Genomic DNA, 16,334 nt, shown 5'->3' with positions numbered 1-16,334 from the left:
AAATATTACAAACTACCAATCATTATGAAGATATGAAAGAAGAGTGTGTTTACATTCTATTACACAAATAATAAATGATCAAAATCATAACATAATAAATATTGTAGAAGTAACATAAAATAAGTCAGTTTTATAAAAAGGATCAGAAGAAGAATACTCAAAGGGAAGACTCTTGCTAACTTTATCAATGCTTATAATATTAGAATCAATTAATTGATTTATTAATTTTTTAAAAATCGTAATTTTTTTTATTACATAAAATATATCAATTCTTTGGCACGTTACAAAAAGTATTCATTACACAATTTACATTAAATTTTATCGAACTAATCGGCTTTTATCGAATTAAATACTTTATTAATAATTATATAAAAATAGGTTTGTGAGAATAAAAAAATTATATTGTTTTGTATATTATTTTATACAAATATTAAATGTACAAATCTATTATACAATGTCCATTTAGTTTTATTAAGAAATAATGCAAATAGAATTAAGATGCATTCTTGCAATGCATCAATTTATTTGCATAGTTATAATTGTATCTTTCTAATAAATTCCAGTCTTACAATCAGAAATATTTAACTTTCTGAATTTGTTTGAACTTTTAAGAAATTGGATTTTGAATACAGAGAAACACTTTATAATAAATCCGTTCCATTAGCTTGAAAACTTCTTTTGAATGATATATGTGGATACTTTCGTCGCCATTCTTGAATTTTTGAATCTGTGATACCTTCGCAAAAACTAAGATCAATCATTTCCAATTTAGGGCACCATAATAAAAATCCATAACACATGTCGGGAGTGAGGGAACGTGCTCCTAACAAATCTAATTGTTGCAAACGTTGGCAGAGTAACAATGGCTCTAAATCTCTATCTGTTAATCCTCTTAATGCAGCCAAAAATACTTTTTCTAAATAACGACAAGAAGATAATAATGCCCTTAATGAATCACCAGGAGCACCCATTCCACCACTATAAACATAATATGTATGTAATCGTATTGTGATTCGTTTTTTTTTTAAATAGCTAAATAATGTTTAATCTAATAGCACATACCACCATCCAAAATCAACCTCTCGAAGGTTAATACATCGAGCAAGGGCTCTTACACCATGTGGTGTGAGAGTTTGTGCTTTCCAAAAGTCTACGCTTTCCAATTGTAGACAAGAGTTTCCTAATTCAATTGCTACTTCATCTACATTTAAACGATCATGCATTCCAGCTAAATTTAAATGTCTCATTTGAGGATTTCTTCTTAAAATTGAACACAAAATAGAAGTTTCGATTGCAGTTCCATAAAGTTCCAGGCGTTCAAGGCACTGTAGTTTCTCCAACTTTGAAAATCCATCATTTGTAATACCCATACAATTACGCAAGCATAATTCTAAAAAAAAAAAATGTAAACAAAATTTATGGTATATAAAAAATTTATATATTGAAGAGTTTAAAGGCATACCTTTTAAGTTTTTACAAATTCTTGAAACTTCAAGAATTACTATATCATTAATAGAGCGACAACAATTTAAACGTAGATGTGTCAGAAGACTACCACAAGAATGAATAAAATCTACAAGATCTTTGTCACTAATCATGTTATAATTACCACACCATGATAAATCTAAACGTTGTAAGTATTGACACCTTGGAATTAAATGTTTTAGTGCGTGATCATTCAGGCAATACCAATATGGTTTCAAATTCAGACTTGTGTAGAGAAGAGCATCTCTTGCTATATTACTAAAATGTCGGTTTACTCTGCATAAACGACAAAGTGTCTTTAAATCTAGATTTCTTAAAATTTTTAGAACTGTTTCATCCTATAAATCAGTATAATAAATATATAAACAATGATAAAGAAAAATAGAATATAAAGGTCAAATACTTTACTGGAAGTGCAGAAAAACTACCACATGATCGACTATCAAAGTTATTTAAAGTTGACAATATGTTCTTGTCATTTGGTAAAGATATCCTACATATTGGAGAGGATGAAGAAAGATGCATCTCTCGTATAAGTTTAGGGAACTCTTCCTGTAAAAATTCTTGTAAACTATTAAATGCCTCTTCTATAGGTGGTACGGAATGGCAATGTTGTTCTAATGTAGTAACTAACTTGCCTTTAGATATATTATCCATTATTCTGCTGTAAATTTATACATAAATATATATATATATATATATATATATATATATATATATATACATTAGTTTTTAAGAAAAATGATAATATTGTATATAAAATGAATATTTTCTACCTGTTATAGAGAATGCAGTATTTATGAAACATTTTTTTAAGTATAGTCAAATCTTGATTAGCTTTCAAATAATCAGGTGTTAAATTATATATATCCTCATTATATCCATTACAGCCTAACTCTTGTAACAAATTACTTAAATTTTGATGGTACATATGATTGCGAGGCATTATCAATTCAGATGTCCCAATGAGAAGTACAGCATCCAATTCTGTATAGTAATCCAATAAGTCATGATTAAATTCTAATCTAACCATTTTTGTTTTAAAATGACAAGTCTTTAAAGGTGGTGAAAATATGCGTGGTCTCTGAGGTACAAATTGAGGTGGTCCATTCCATAACTGAAACCATTGCCCACAAGGATTTTGTACCCATATACCAACTACACTGCCTGGATTATAGGTTTCATATATTGATATTCGTATAGGATATACCTCTTGATAATATTCAACATCTTCATATAACAAAAAGTATATTACTTTATAATCTATGTATCAAATATACAAATATCTAATCTTTCTTTTTCATACATTACATACCAATATAATCTTGGCTAATTACACTTTCATTATTCTGTATCATGTAATCACTTAACCTTGAAGGTGCTTTATTCCACCATGGTCCATACGTTCTCTAAAATTATTAATGATTACATTTATAAGATTAAAATAAATGTAACATTGCTGATAATAAACAATTAACATAGTTCTTTTAATATAAAATATAAAAATTTTCAATGGCACTCAAACATGATTAAGATCTTTAGTTTAACATACCATGACAAAGGCTTGTGGAAAGTCTCCATAATCAGGGAATTTACTTGGGTTTCCAGCAACATTGTATGCTGTATAGGAAATACTGATATTGCTACCATACTGAGAACTAAAGTCGCACACATCTTTAACAAATTGTTCAACAAAAATGACAGATTCATTTTTTCCTGTAGAATTATTATTATTTATTGGTACAACTTCAAATTTTGTTTCATCATGAGGTATCATGACATTCACGATCTACCACCGATTTACTAACAACGCTCATTTAAATATTATGACAGTATATACAAGTGTCGACGTAAACAGTCTTCGCGCTAAAGCTACAGCTCATTCTTGAACCTTGTGCGATACGAATGATTTCATTCAAATAGAGAGTAGCAGACATTTTTTACTTTTTCGTTCTTAGTAATTCATATATACATATATATATATATATATATGTTTATGTATATATAAATTTTGTATGAATAAAAAAAATATGAAGTTATATATAAATATATATATGTATGTACGTTTGTACGCAACACATATCCTAACTTTCAAATTAGAAATATTTATAAATATTTATGAGAAATTCAAAGAAATTAATTACGTCGATAATGATGATTTCACGTTTACGGCGGACAAATTTTGAGCCAAGCGTTGAACCACTAGATTTATGTATTTATTCTATGATATACGTAAAGTATATCAGCAAACAAGTTAAATAAGCATCTAGTTTATTTTAATTTAAAGAAATAATTAATTAAAAGTGATTTAAAATAATATTTATATTAAAGTTTATATAATGTATAATTTCGGTCTTAAAAATAGCATAGTTTTATTTAAAAAATTACAATCAGTTGTTATTTTATCTTCGTCATTTAATACTAACCTTAGTAAAATCCAAATACCAACACATTTCATAAAACGTAATTTTGCTGAAAGTTTTTATGAAAAAAAATCAAAATCAGATATAGATGAGAAGGATGAGAAGATATTACAACAACTATTACAAAATCCTGATATGAATAAAAAGTATAAATTGTTACAATATGAATATGAATATTTGCGAGAAACAACCCAAACAGTCCCTCAAACGTTACGGCCGAAAGATTATATATATTTGTTAAATTCATCTAAGACACATCAAAGGTAATTGAGTAATATTCAATAATTATGTTTATTTTAGGATTTCAAATATTCATTAGTTCTAATATCTCTTCAATTATATTTTATATTAAACATTATTATTATATAAATTTATATATAATAGAACTTTTTTAATGCTTAATGGTTACTTCATTTGGAATTTAGAATTTAACATTATATGTTATTCATAGGAAACATTTTCGATTTCTCTTTATAAATGAAAAGAAAAGAGAAAACAATAGACAAAAACATGAACAAAAGATGGAAGCAGCACGTTTAGAAATGAAAAAACAAGAAGAAGAATGTCATAGTGGTTTAAAATATGGTCTTGCACATAATTCTTTATTTATGCGAATTTATGAAAAATCATTAGATTCCTTTTTAAATTTCAATCTATCAATATCTTCAATGTTTGAGCCAAAAATAGTGTTTGATTGCGGATATGATAATTTAATGACAAATTACGAAATAATGAATTGTGCCAAACAATTATTACTCAGTTTTGTTTATAATCGTTGGCATAAAAATCCAGCTGACCTTTATTTTTGTAATGCACCACAGGATAATAAAATTTTGACAAAGTTTCATAGTTTAGTACCAAGTGTTTATGACAGAAGTTTTCCATTAAATATAACTTCTAAGTCTTATCTTGATATTTTTGATAAAAATGATTTAGTATATCTAACACCGCATTGTAACAAAGAAATGACATTTTACAATCCTGACAAAATTTATATTATTGGAGCACTAGTGGATAAGGTAAGATATTTTATAACACGAGTTTTTTTGAATCATTTAATTTATATTTTGTTCTTGTTTTTCTCTTTTTTTTTTTTTTTTTTAGATGTCTCCTCAACCTTATTCCTTAGCAAAAGCTAAAAAAGAAGGTATAAGCATGGAGAAACTACCAATAGATAGATATTTACGCTGGAACACTGGATCTACTAAAAGTCTTACTCTTAATCAAGTTTTAGCTATATTAGTAGATGTAAAATATACAAAAGATTGGATGGCTGCTTTTAATAATAATATTCCAATTAGAAAAGTGATGAGAACAAATCCTGAATTTTATAAGAACAAAGTTTCAATTAAAACTAATTAAATTAATGTTTCTATTATTTATTTTCATCGATTGTTTATAAAATCCATCAAAAGAATTAATTATTATTTTGAAAAATTAAATGAAAACTGTATTTTTCTTGTATTCAATAAAATTGTCTTTATATATATATATAAATATTGGCAACATATATATATATATATATATATATATATATATATATATATATATTGCCAATATTTTTATAGTTCAACTATTGTTTATGTAATAAAATAAATAATGCTAAGATAATTAATTCTTTTGTATTTAATAATATCTTTAAAACATCATACAAGTCGTATATATATATAATATATATATATATATGTATATATATAATAAATATTATATTGTAAAAGAAATGTGCATATTTGCTGATATTACAACGTATATATCTATCGTGGATCAAATGCGAGAAGCACGTGCCATCATCGAAGAAGGATATAAATGTGAAAGCTGAAAAAATTGTGTAGAGTTCATCACACAAACAACTAACATTATTTCCTGTTTTTATTCTAAGTCTGAAAAAAAAACTAGAAAACAAAAACTAAAAACAAGAAAAAAACGCGCGAAAGGGATTATTTTAATTTGACAAAGTTTATTGTTCACAGATACGATGTAGGTGACGCATGATGATAAGTATGATGACAGTGTGTTGTTTATTTTCTCCGCTTGGCGCTTATGTAGTAGTTCATATTTTGTCCATACACATGTGTCGTTGATGTCACGTAGAAAATACGCTTCGAGTGGAGAAAGAAGGAGGTGATGAATTACTTTTTAAAATGTGCTACAAGTGTGTTTCGTCACGGATGTACTACTCGAGAACTTGTCAGTAGAACTGACGAATAAGAATCCTACTTTAAATGTCATGATTTATGTTTTCAGAACTTCTATTTATTTTTTTTCACTTGGTATTTAGATGCATTTGAGAAAACACGACGCCTAGTGGTAATGATAATAAGTAGGCCTTTACACTCTTCATTTTCAAAGATAGTCTAACATAACCTTGAAGTTTTGACGTTTGGTAAATTAATAGAAAGTTACCCCCATGAAATAGCAGGATACGATAAAAATGATTGTGATCTTGGTTTCTCTTGTTTTAAAGTATATTATATAACGTTGAAGTATAAAAGTACCTTGTACAAGTTTGGTTAGTAGAACTTTACTGTCTATATATTAAGAATTATGAATAGAATTATGAATAGAGTTTATATACACTTTGCATTGAAAATACTCTTTCGTAAAGTATATTAATAACGTAACGTTCTCTTTATTTTAGAACGTTTTTATTTAAAGTTATTTTAATTATTTTTAATCGATATTGATAATTTCGAGATTTAAGTAAACTGAATAATTTAAATAATTTTCCATGTAAGTCCTAATTTTGTTTAATTTATTTTTTATTATAGGTTTTATCATAAAAGATATTAAACGTTAGCTGGGGTTATATGATGATGACTGAAAATAAAGCTATAGGAGGTTATCAAGGAAATATAAATTTCGATGAACAAAGATTATTTAAATTGCAATGTTTTATTAAAGCATCAGATATACAGCATAGTGCCCAATGTGACTATGAAAAGAGATTATTTTTAGCACTATCAACTGGAAATGCTGATATTATACTTTATTATAAAAAGGATATATCCTCCATACCGATTATTAAAAGAATTCCTTGGTTTAAAGGAACCCATAAACAAATAACATCTTTTTGTTTCGACCCCTATGGGTCTTGGCTTCTAGCGACTACTAATGATAGTTGTTTATATATAATTCCTGTTTTAAAATTAGTTGATGAAAAGTGTACTTTTAGTGAACGATGGCGCACTGATGATATAACAATGATTACATACGTTGGTACACAGTCTTCACATTCCAAGTAAGAGTAATTTCATATAAATATATTATTTTTTTTATATTAATCTAGCAAATAATGTAAACTTAATTTTAACATTGTCTGTTTATATAATAATAATTTTATTATTAGTAATAATAAAATTATATACTTGTATATCTATAGACCAACAGCCTTAATTTGGTGGCAAGATACAAAAACATCTACAAATATGGGTATTGTTGGCACTGAATATGGAGAAATAATATTAATAAATCTTGAAAATGGTCAACAAGTAGGCACAGCTCATGTTAATGGACATATTATTAGTCTACATATTTGTAAAGAAAAAAGTAATGATAGCATCTCACTTTTAATAACAAGTAAAACAAAACAGCAGTGGCGTTTATTGTTAGAACATCGCACGTATAGTTATTCACGTCAATTTGAAAATGGAGAAATGTATACACAATCACCGACGAATGAAATGATTTATGAAAATACAAAGTCTTTTGCTTCTACAAGATCTAGATTGCAAGGACTTAAACAATTATCTGTAGAAAAACTTGCTATTCTTAGACAAAAATTAGTGGAAACAAAAAATCAGAACTTAGGAGAAAATACACGATATCATGGTAATTGTTTTATTTGATATATAATTACTGAGACTCAATACACTTTATAAAAATATGCTCTTATTATTTTTACAGATACTGGAACTAATAAACCTAGTAATTTGGCAATTCTCAATATTGATTCATGTTCTGAAGATTACATTGGTACAATAAATCCAGAACCAATGTCAAAAGACACATTTCTTACACCACAATATGACAGAAAAGGCCAACAAATATATACGTGCTATCATCTTGAGAGCAGTCATGTAACTGTAAGAATGATTGCGTACTATTCTATATATGAAATATATAGGATAAACTTGTAAAAATATAATATTTTTTATATATTTCATTTATAGGTACATGGGTCAGATTTTGATGCTGATCCTTTATCTATTCATAAAGTACCTGAATCTTGTGAAAATATTTTATTAACTCACCAATTGTTTTTTGTTACTGATGCTACGCAATATACTTTATATGTATTATCTGATCAAATGTCTGAAGTTAATCCAAACAGAGATTATAAGTTTAATCCGGGATGTATCATTGATCAGTTTTCTTTTGAGAACAGTAAAGAAATTATTCATGCTGTTTATAGATTTATTGATTTTGCAAACATGACATCTGAAAAATTATCTCATGACGGTGAGAACTCATATACACCATCATTAAAAATGAAAGATATAAAAATTGAGACACCGTATGTAGAAACTTGTATAATTGTAACAAATTATGCTGTATATGGAGTTGTGCTAAGGTTAGTTTATATATTTTAATTTTTAAATTTTAATAGATCGATCATAAAGAAAATATCTTGTATTATATGCTAGTATATTTTATTGATAAATTTTATTTATTTTTAGGAGACCATTATTATCTGTCTTTATGGAATTAGTCTTAAAAAGGAATGAACTAGACAAGGCAGGAAAATTGGCTTTGATATTTGGTATGAATTCACAACAATTATTTGAATATGTTGGAGATATATTATTGGCAAATAAAGAATTCCCACGTGCTGTAGCTTCTTATAAATTATCTAAGGTACATAACATTATTCTTCGTTATTTAATATTAATATGTTTCCAATAAAGTTTGTTTCTAAATTCTAATAATTTCAAATTATTTCTAGTGTGGACTATTGAAAAGTATCCTAAAATTTGCATCAGCTGGCCATACCTCAGAGCTCTTAAGCAGTCTAACACATTGTTTGATTTCTCCTGCTATTAGTGAATTGTCAGCTGCAACAAGAATACATTTGTCAAATTTATGTATTCTTGTTTTTATAGAAATGACATTGAGAGCTGCACCGCATCAATCTAAAACTATTTATAAAGATTTCTTGTAAGTATGAATATTACAAGATTGCATAGATTTTTACAGTATTATAAAATTATCTCCAATTCATCTATAATAAATATTATTTTCAGATATTTCTTATCTACAAACTCCTTTTATGATGAACTTTTGGCTATTAATATAGCAGGTCAAACCTGTCTTTGGGAAGTTTTACATCATTTAGCTACACAAAGATGTCTTTATGGACAAATGTTGGATGTCCTTATGAAGACTGTACATTTGTTTGATGCAAGCAAATCTATACCATGTATGTACATATTTATATATAACTGAATGAACTGACATTATCACAAATAACACATTATAAAATGATACATTTCAGATGGTTTGTTAATATGTTTAAGTGAACCTAATTTGATGCAAGCAATGTTGATAAATCCCAATCTAGCTAGAAAACATATTTCATTTATTGTTAATAGTATTTCAGAGTTACAAATTTTCGTATTACAGGTGAGAATTTAATATTATTTTTATATTTATTTTTATATATTTTATATCATAACATTTTATGATATTCTTTTATAGAGGTTGATTACTTTATATGATCCAACAAATCCAATTATGAGATCCAGATTGGTTAAGTGTAAAGCACGGCATAGGACAACTTCTTATAGTTCTCAATCTAGTCAATGTGATTCTATAGATCTTGCAGAGAACAATGTAAATATAATCTTGAACAAATATTATAATTTTTTTTTCTATGTCACATTCAATATCTAATAAATTTTATGTCTTTACATAGACAGAAGCTGATACATTGGTAGAAGAAATAATAGAAACGTTTTTGTTGATACTACTTACTTTGATTCATAAAAAGGTTTTATTAAATCAAACTTGTACTTTAGGTTACAATATACAATTAATGGGAACAAGAAAGGTATTTTTTACTTTATTAAATTTATTTAATATAAATGTCATTGTTAAATCATAATTATATTATTAAATTTTATTTTTTTTATTAAAGCAAGAACACATCAATCGTATTTCAAGTGTTGATTTCAAAAGAAGATCTTTGAGTGCAGGTTTCTCTCATGTTGCACTTATTAGAAATGGTGATGTATACACTTGGGGTAGTTCTCTACAAGGATGTTTAGGTAAGAGAAAATTAGCATTAATTTTGTAATCACTTTTATTAAGTAACAAACGAGCTTATAAAAATTAGTAACTATTTAAGACATTTTATATATGATATGTATATAATTTTTAGGTACTGGATCATCTGTTTTAAGATATGGTTTACCTAACAAAATTAATTTCTTTCGCAACATGGAAATGGAAGTTTTTAGTGTATCATGTGGACATTGTCATACATTAGCAGTAACCAATAATGGTATTTATGTTTGGGGATCAAGTAAATTTGGTCAATTAGGACTTGGTAAAGTGTTACAATGTTCTAGTCCTGAATTGATCACTAGTTTGGCTCAAGAAATGATTATTGATGCTGTAGCTGGGCAATACCATTCAATGGCATTAACTGCAGACGGCCGAGTTTTTACTTGGGGCTGGGGAGTTCATGGTCAATTAGGACATGGAAATACTGATAAGCGTAATATACCTACATTAGTTACCTCTTTACTAGGTATATTTATAAAACATATTAGTGCTGGTCATGCACATTCATTAGCTTTATCAGATGAAGGTATTGTTTATGCATTCGGATGCAACGTATTTGGACAATTAGGAATTAGTAATAACATTAAAAGTTCTATACCTATAAAAGTGTTATTGACCGAAAAAATTTCTCTGATAACTACTGGATACTTTCATAATGTAAGTAAATAGATCTTTCTAATTCGGAATTGATTGAAATTATTTTTTGAAATTTATTTATTTATTTATTTCATTTAGTTGGCACTTAGTACTACGAATAAATTGTATGTATGGGGTGCAAGTCCAAAAGTTTTAAAGTTGCAAGCACAAGCATTAAAAAAGACACGCATATTGGAACAGCAAGAAGCTAATGAGAAACAGGCTAATAATTTAGAGAAAAATATTGAAAAGGAAGGAAATGATACTGCAATTAATAAAAACATACAGGAAACGGCAAAGGAAAGTAATACACAAATTTTATCAACAAAGATAATTACATCTAGTTTACAATTAAGAAAAAAACAATTTGAAGGTACAAGCACAAGGAATATTAATGTTGGCTTACTTGAAGAATCTCAGGCTCATTTAAAACCTTCTCTAGTAGATACAAGTTTAGTAAAAGGACGTATTATACAGGTTTGTACAAGGACGCATATATAGTTATAATGTTATGCAAATATTATACAATATTTTTGATGTTATACAGATAACAACAGGTTGTCATCATAATGCTCTCTTAACAAAGGATGGCTCACTATATACTTGGGGTTGCAATATAGATGGGCAAATAGGCAATGGCACAAAATATGAAGTTTCTATTCCCACACCTTTGAGTTATAATCCTGCATCAATTTTTGCTCAAGTAGATTCAGTGACGGACGATAAAAACGGAAATGTAACTAATCAAAAAGAAGAAAACGGAAAATCTTATACGGAAAATTCTGACAACAAGGAAAAAATTAATACTACGATAAAATCTGTTGGAATTTATTGTGGATATGATTATACAGTTGCTATGCAACCAGGTAAAACATACAATAATGTTTTTTTAATAATAAATAATTTATAAATGATTTTTTCAATAATATTATATCTTAAATTCTTTTTTATCTAGGTGGTACTATTTTGGCATGGGGTAATAACAATAGGGCTCAATTAGGCCGAATATCTATCAAAGAAACACGAGATACTGATGAAAAAATTGTATTACTTAAATCATCTAATATAATTTTAGATGTCCCTAATATTCCTGCACCCATTATTTCTTATCAGAGTTATGATATTCCTTCTCTTGCTGGTTTTATTTCTCCTTTGAGTGTTATTGAAAAATCACCAGCAGAATTAACCCTTCACTACGTACTTGAACATTTTAATGGATTATACGATTCGACAAAAATTATGGAGAAGGTTAATATATATATATATATTATGTTTATTTTATTTTATAGACTCTTACGTTATAGATGTTAAATTTAATCTCAGATTAATATCTCTTCACTTTTATATATTTGCTTTTGCAGTGTATTGAATTAGAAAATTATCAAGCATGCTCAAACGTAGCTGCTTTGCAACATAACTTTTCTGATGCTTTTTCATATCAGTTGAAAGCATTGAGTGCAATTAATTTCCAATTATCTATGAAACCAGTAACATTAGAAAGCCCGGATGAAGCAACAACATTTGATAAAGATAATGGATCGGATATTTCTTCTTTAACTGAAAAATTGCAATCTGTAAATTGTAATTTAAAAAGGAATACCGAACTTTTTAATAAACAAGTGGAGAAAAATTTAATTGAATCCGTGGAGGATTATGCAGCGAAAAATAAAATGAAAATACCGTCAAGTAAATCTTTGAATAGTTTACAAACTCTTGAAGAAGGTTTGTATGCTTTTGATTGTCAAGGAGGCTCAGAAGAGTTGTGTAAGGAACCAAAATGTGAAGATATACCTCTAGATATAACCGAAAACGTACTTGATTCTGATGTTGTTACACCTGATCCTGAACAATGGATAGAGCATGCTATTTTTGAAAATAATATATCAGTAGAATATGAGAAAGATGATGTTCAAGATATATCTTCGAAATCATTAGGTGTAACAACAAATAATGACAATAAAGTGACGATGAATGAGGAAAGAATAAAAGTAAATCATAAAAAATCTAAAAGTGCAAAGGAAATGAGACACTATCACAAAAATAATCTTGTAAATGAAGCTATAAAGGTACTTAAATTTTATTTACACGAGGTAGAAAATGAAGCGGACGTTGTTAAATGCAACATATTGCAAAATGCATTAGAATTTTGGATACAACATGATTTATCCATTCAAAGTTTGGAAAATATTTTTTTTGAACATATACATACTATCTTTTATCCCCTTGGATTATTGCTATTTTGGTAAGTTTATCTATGTATAATGCATTTTTAATGTTATTATGTATTTTCTATTTGATTTCATAAAGTTTTTAATTTAAGTACGATTTTAATATTTTCTTTAAAGCCAGGAAACAATCGAAATCTATTCCGATGAGAATAAAAACGATGAGAAGTCTAAAAGTATGAACATGACAGATTTGTTTTCATCTAAATTTTGCTTACAAATTTGTTCTATGTTATTGCAACATATAAACGAAGGTAAGTTGATAATATTGCTTTATTTATTATATATATATAGATTTTTTGAATAAATAAATAAATGAAAAAATATGAAAATGTATAAAAATAAATAATAAAAAATTGTTTATTTTATATAAATTATATGAAAAACAATAAGTGATCTATTGAAAGGTATATTGTTGCAGATATAGTCATGCACAATAAAGTAACACATATATTTTAGGCCAACCTACTCCAGAATATATTAAACTTTTGTCGTCCTTAATGGCTGATCATTATGGAGTACCACTTACTGGATATCCTGGTTCAAGTAGAAATAATACTTCAGCAGATATGATAGAAGGAATAATTAGCACAGTATCTACTGAAAATGATGCACCTAGGCCATTTGTGCATATTAAGGTAACAGATATTTTGAAATATTATAAATTTATTGGTATTTAAATCTCTCTCTCTCTCCCTTCTCTTTCTTTCTTTCATATATACATTTATTATGATTTTTAATAAATTCTGCTAATGCAAAATAATAATCAGGATTCAGATGCAGTGTGTAGTTTCCTTGCAATGGAGGAAGATTCAATGGTATTTACTTGTGGACACCACTATCCACTTTCTTTATACCAAACAAATATTATTCCGGCAATGGAAACTGAGTTACTAACGTCAGAATCATTACTTCTTCCATGTACAGCACAATTTTTAGGGAAAACGTTATCTGAAACGTTAAACCCAGATATTCTATGCCCTTTATGTATTCCAAAAGCATTGAGAGCACTAGTAAAAAAAGATAATAAATAATACGTATGTACCTGAGATTTTAATTAAATATAAAAATGTACATTTCGTAAAAAAAAAAGAGAAAAAAATTAGAAACACATATGTAACGTCATAATTTAAGTATTGCACAATAATATTTGGATCTGTCAGTGCCATATTAATCACAATGTTATAATGAAAATGAATCGTTAAGGTAAAGTTTTCAATTCTCTGATTGTCCTTTTTTTGTTTTTTGTTATATATATATATAAATTATCTCAATCTCAGGACAATTTAATTCAAATTGCACAGTCTTATAAAAATGAATTAAATGCGCACATTAGTAAGATATTAAATTAAATAATTTATCATTTTGATCGATTGCAAAACAAATTATAAAAAAAGAAAAGAAAAAAGAAAAAAGAAAAAAGATACGATTATTTCCTTTTATATAGAAAAAAATTGCATATATTATAGTAACAATAAATTTGTGGTTTTCAACAAACAATATTTATCATGATAGTCTGAATGAAATTTTATTAAGTAAACTAGTATATAGAGTATAAAGAGTATATTACATATTCTAGAAGTAAAAATTAAAAGATTTATAATCATTTTAGATCTATCATTGAAATTTTATTACTTATTTATGGCTTTACATTGATGCTACAATTTCATGGTTTTATTAAGAATACTTTAGAATTTAGTAAATACATTAAATAGTAACACATTATTATTACTAATTTGAGATAATAGGGGTATACATATATAGGTCCATTTTTAATATATAATATATATAAAATTGATATTGTATAAGTCATAACTTTTTAACTTCTTTATTAAGATTGAACAAACACGTTAAGTTTTTTTTTTCTTTTTATAGATGCTTATTAACATATTAAATTAATTTGAAAATTTTAATAAGTTCACTTTACACAATCTTAACTTTTAATGGGAACTTTATCAGTAAAGTAATATATTACTGTTTAAGATGTCATACATTACAATCGTGGATTTATAATGGACAAGATGTCCTTATGTAAAAATTTACATACATAATTTTTTAAATATTAACATTCAAATCGGTATAAAAAAAAAGGAAAAAAGAAATAATAATAATTTCTTTAATTAAATATAAAAAAAAACGCACAGGAAAAGTCAAAGAGGGAAATGATATAACAATATCTAAGTTAATATATAAACGAATATAACATAAAGTATTAATGATTAAAGGCTGATTTCTGAAACTCATAAATCTTTATATGTCATTCTCTAGTCATTATGATATGTGCAACGATTGTATAAATGTATGCATATTATTCAATGCAACATAACTAAATGTATATTATACACAACTTTCATTTTGATTAATTATTAAAATTTAACTTTAGTACTGAATGATCTATAAAATATGCATGTAATATTACACATTTTATTCTAGATAAAGTATTGTTTTATATATTTAAGAGATTACCTTTGTCTTTTAATGAATCTGAACAAAAATTTAATATTATTAACAATTAGAATAAAAGTCATGGTATTGTTTTATCTATGATATATGAACAAATTATACTGGAAAATTAAATCGTATAAAAGATCTATTATTCAGTTTGATGCATAATTTCGTTTAATGCTTACGCAATTTAATATAATTTTGATATAAGTAATGTTATTATTTATTATTACGTATATGTATATGTTAATACGCGAATTTTGTTCTATATTTGGCTATAAATTGACTTGGTATATTTAAAAACAAATTTTCCATGACGTCCGAAACACTCTCTCTCTCTCTCTCTCTCTCTCTCTCTCTCTCTCTCTCTCTCTCTCTCTCTCTCTCTCTCTCTCCCTCTCTCTCTATCTCTATGTGTGTGTGTGCGCGTGTGTGTGTATATGTGTGTGTGTATGTGCAATAATCATTAAAATTAATTTTATGATTAAATTTTGATAATGAATAATAAATACATTCGGAATGATGTATTAATTCAGTTAAAATATTCACTAGTATCATCAATAGGAGGAAAGTATATAAGTATATGTAGAATGTTTTTAAAGCGTTCTTCTCCGCGTGTGTTCGATATGATTCAAGAAAAATCAATTGCCTCGAACAATATATAATGTACATTTAAATAATTAATATATCTTGTAATATAATTTTAATTTGTATAAATATGAATGTTGCGAATATATATATAAATATGTAGAAAGTCTTTCATTAATAATAAATAGTGAGAAAAAAAAAAGAAAGAAAAGAAAAAGAGAAATGTTGAAGAAGCAATTAACAAATTAAT

General features: G+C 26.6%; 3 protein-coding genes across 10 annotated transcripts; 2 read left to right on the top strand and 1 right to left on the bottom strand.

Moving 5' to 3' along the window:
• Positions 1–401: 401 nt before the first annotated feature.
• Fbxl4 (F box and leucine-rich-repeat gene 4) lies at positions 402–3,441 on the bottom strand. Of its 3 annotated transcripts, none has more exons than XM_035879478.2 (7): positions 3,038–3,441; positions 2,801–2,894; positions 2,262–2,715; positions 1,894–2,146; positions 1,463–1,823; positions 1,063–1,390; positions 409–978 (listed from the first exon to the last, which is right to left on the bottom strand). In XM_035879478.2, the coding sequence occupies exons 1-7, from the start codon at positions 3,260–3,262 to the stop codon at positions 642–644; spliced, it is 2,052 nt and encodes a 683-aa protein (XP_035735371.2). In that variant the 5' UTR covers positions 3,263–3,441; the 3' UTR covers positions 409–641. The 3 variants fall into 3 exon arrangements, with proteins under 3 accessions (XP_085516398.1, XP_035735371.2, XP_035735369.2); XM_035879476.2 differs by having other exon boundaries at positions 424–978; positions 1,894–2,149; XM_085660272.1 differs by having other exon boundaries at positions 402–978; positions 1,063–1,823; positions 1,894–2,149.
• A 286-nt stretch (positions 3,442–3,727) lies between these two features.
• On the top strand, positions 3,728–5,379 carry rswl (tRNA methyltransferase roswell). The gene is made up of 3 exons (XM_035879489.2): positions 3,728–4,171; positions 4,360–4,927; positions 5,013–5,379. Exons 1-3 carry the CDS (start codon positions 3,825–3,827, stop codon positions 5,268–5,270), a joined length of 1,173 nt encoding a protein of 390 aa, XP_035735382.2. The 5' UTR covers positions 3,728–3,824; the 3' UTR covers positions 5,271–5,379.
• A 589-nt stretch (positions 5,380–5,968) lies between these two features.
• On the top strand, positions 5,969–16,298 carry ca (RCC1 and BTB domain containing protein claret). 6 transcript variants are annotated; one of them, XM_085656433.1, is made up of 21 exons: positions 5,969–6,417; positions 6,677–7,146; positions 7,288–7,736; positions 7,812–7,990; positions 8,078–8,478; positions 8,585–8,762; positions 8,851–9,062; positions 9,149–9,324; positions 9,400–9,527; positions 9,603–9,737; positions 9,820–9,954; positions 10,042–10,171; positions 10,285–10,407; positions 10,525–10,847; positions 10,926–11,303; positions 11,374–11,692; positions 11,782–12,074; positions 12,188–13,068; positions 13,172–13,305; positions 13,511–13,689; positions 13,822–16,298. In XM_085656433.1, the coding sequence occupies exons 2-21, from the start codon at positions 6,716–6,718 to the stop codon at positions 14,083–14,085; spliced, it is 5,448 nt and encodes a 1,815-aa protein (XP_085512559.1). In that variant the 5' UTR covers positions 5,969–6,417; positions 6,677–6,715; the 3' UTR covers positions 14,086–16,298. The 6 variants fall into 6 exon arrangements, with proteins under 6 accessions (XP_085512559.1, XP_035735265.1, XP_035735264.2 ...); XM_035879371.2 differs by having other exon boundaries at positions 5,978–6,095; positions 6,187–6,417; positions 10,285–10,847; positions 13,822–16,297; XM_085656352.1 differs by having other exon boundaries at positions 5,984–6,029; positions 6,153–6,417; positions 10,285–10,847; positions 13,822–16,297.
• The last annotated feature ends 36 nt before the right edge of the window (positions 16,299–16,334 follow it).

The sequence above is a fragment of the Vespa mandarinia genome, chromosome 1 (assembly GCF_050613455.1).
Source record: "Vespa mandarinia isolate Hongniang chromosome 1, ASM5061345v1, whole genome shotgun sequence".
NCBI lineage: Eukaryota > Metazoa > Arthropoda > Insecta > Hymenoptera > Vespidae > Vespa > Vespa mandarinia.
Note: the sequence above shows the minus strand (reverse complement) of the source record. Positions and strands in the feature narration are given on the sequence as shown.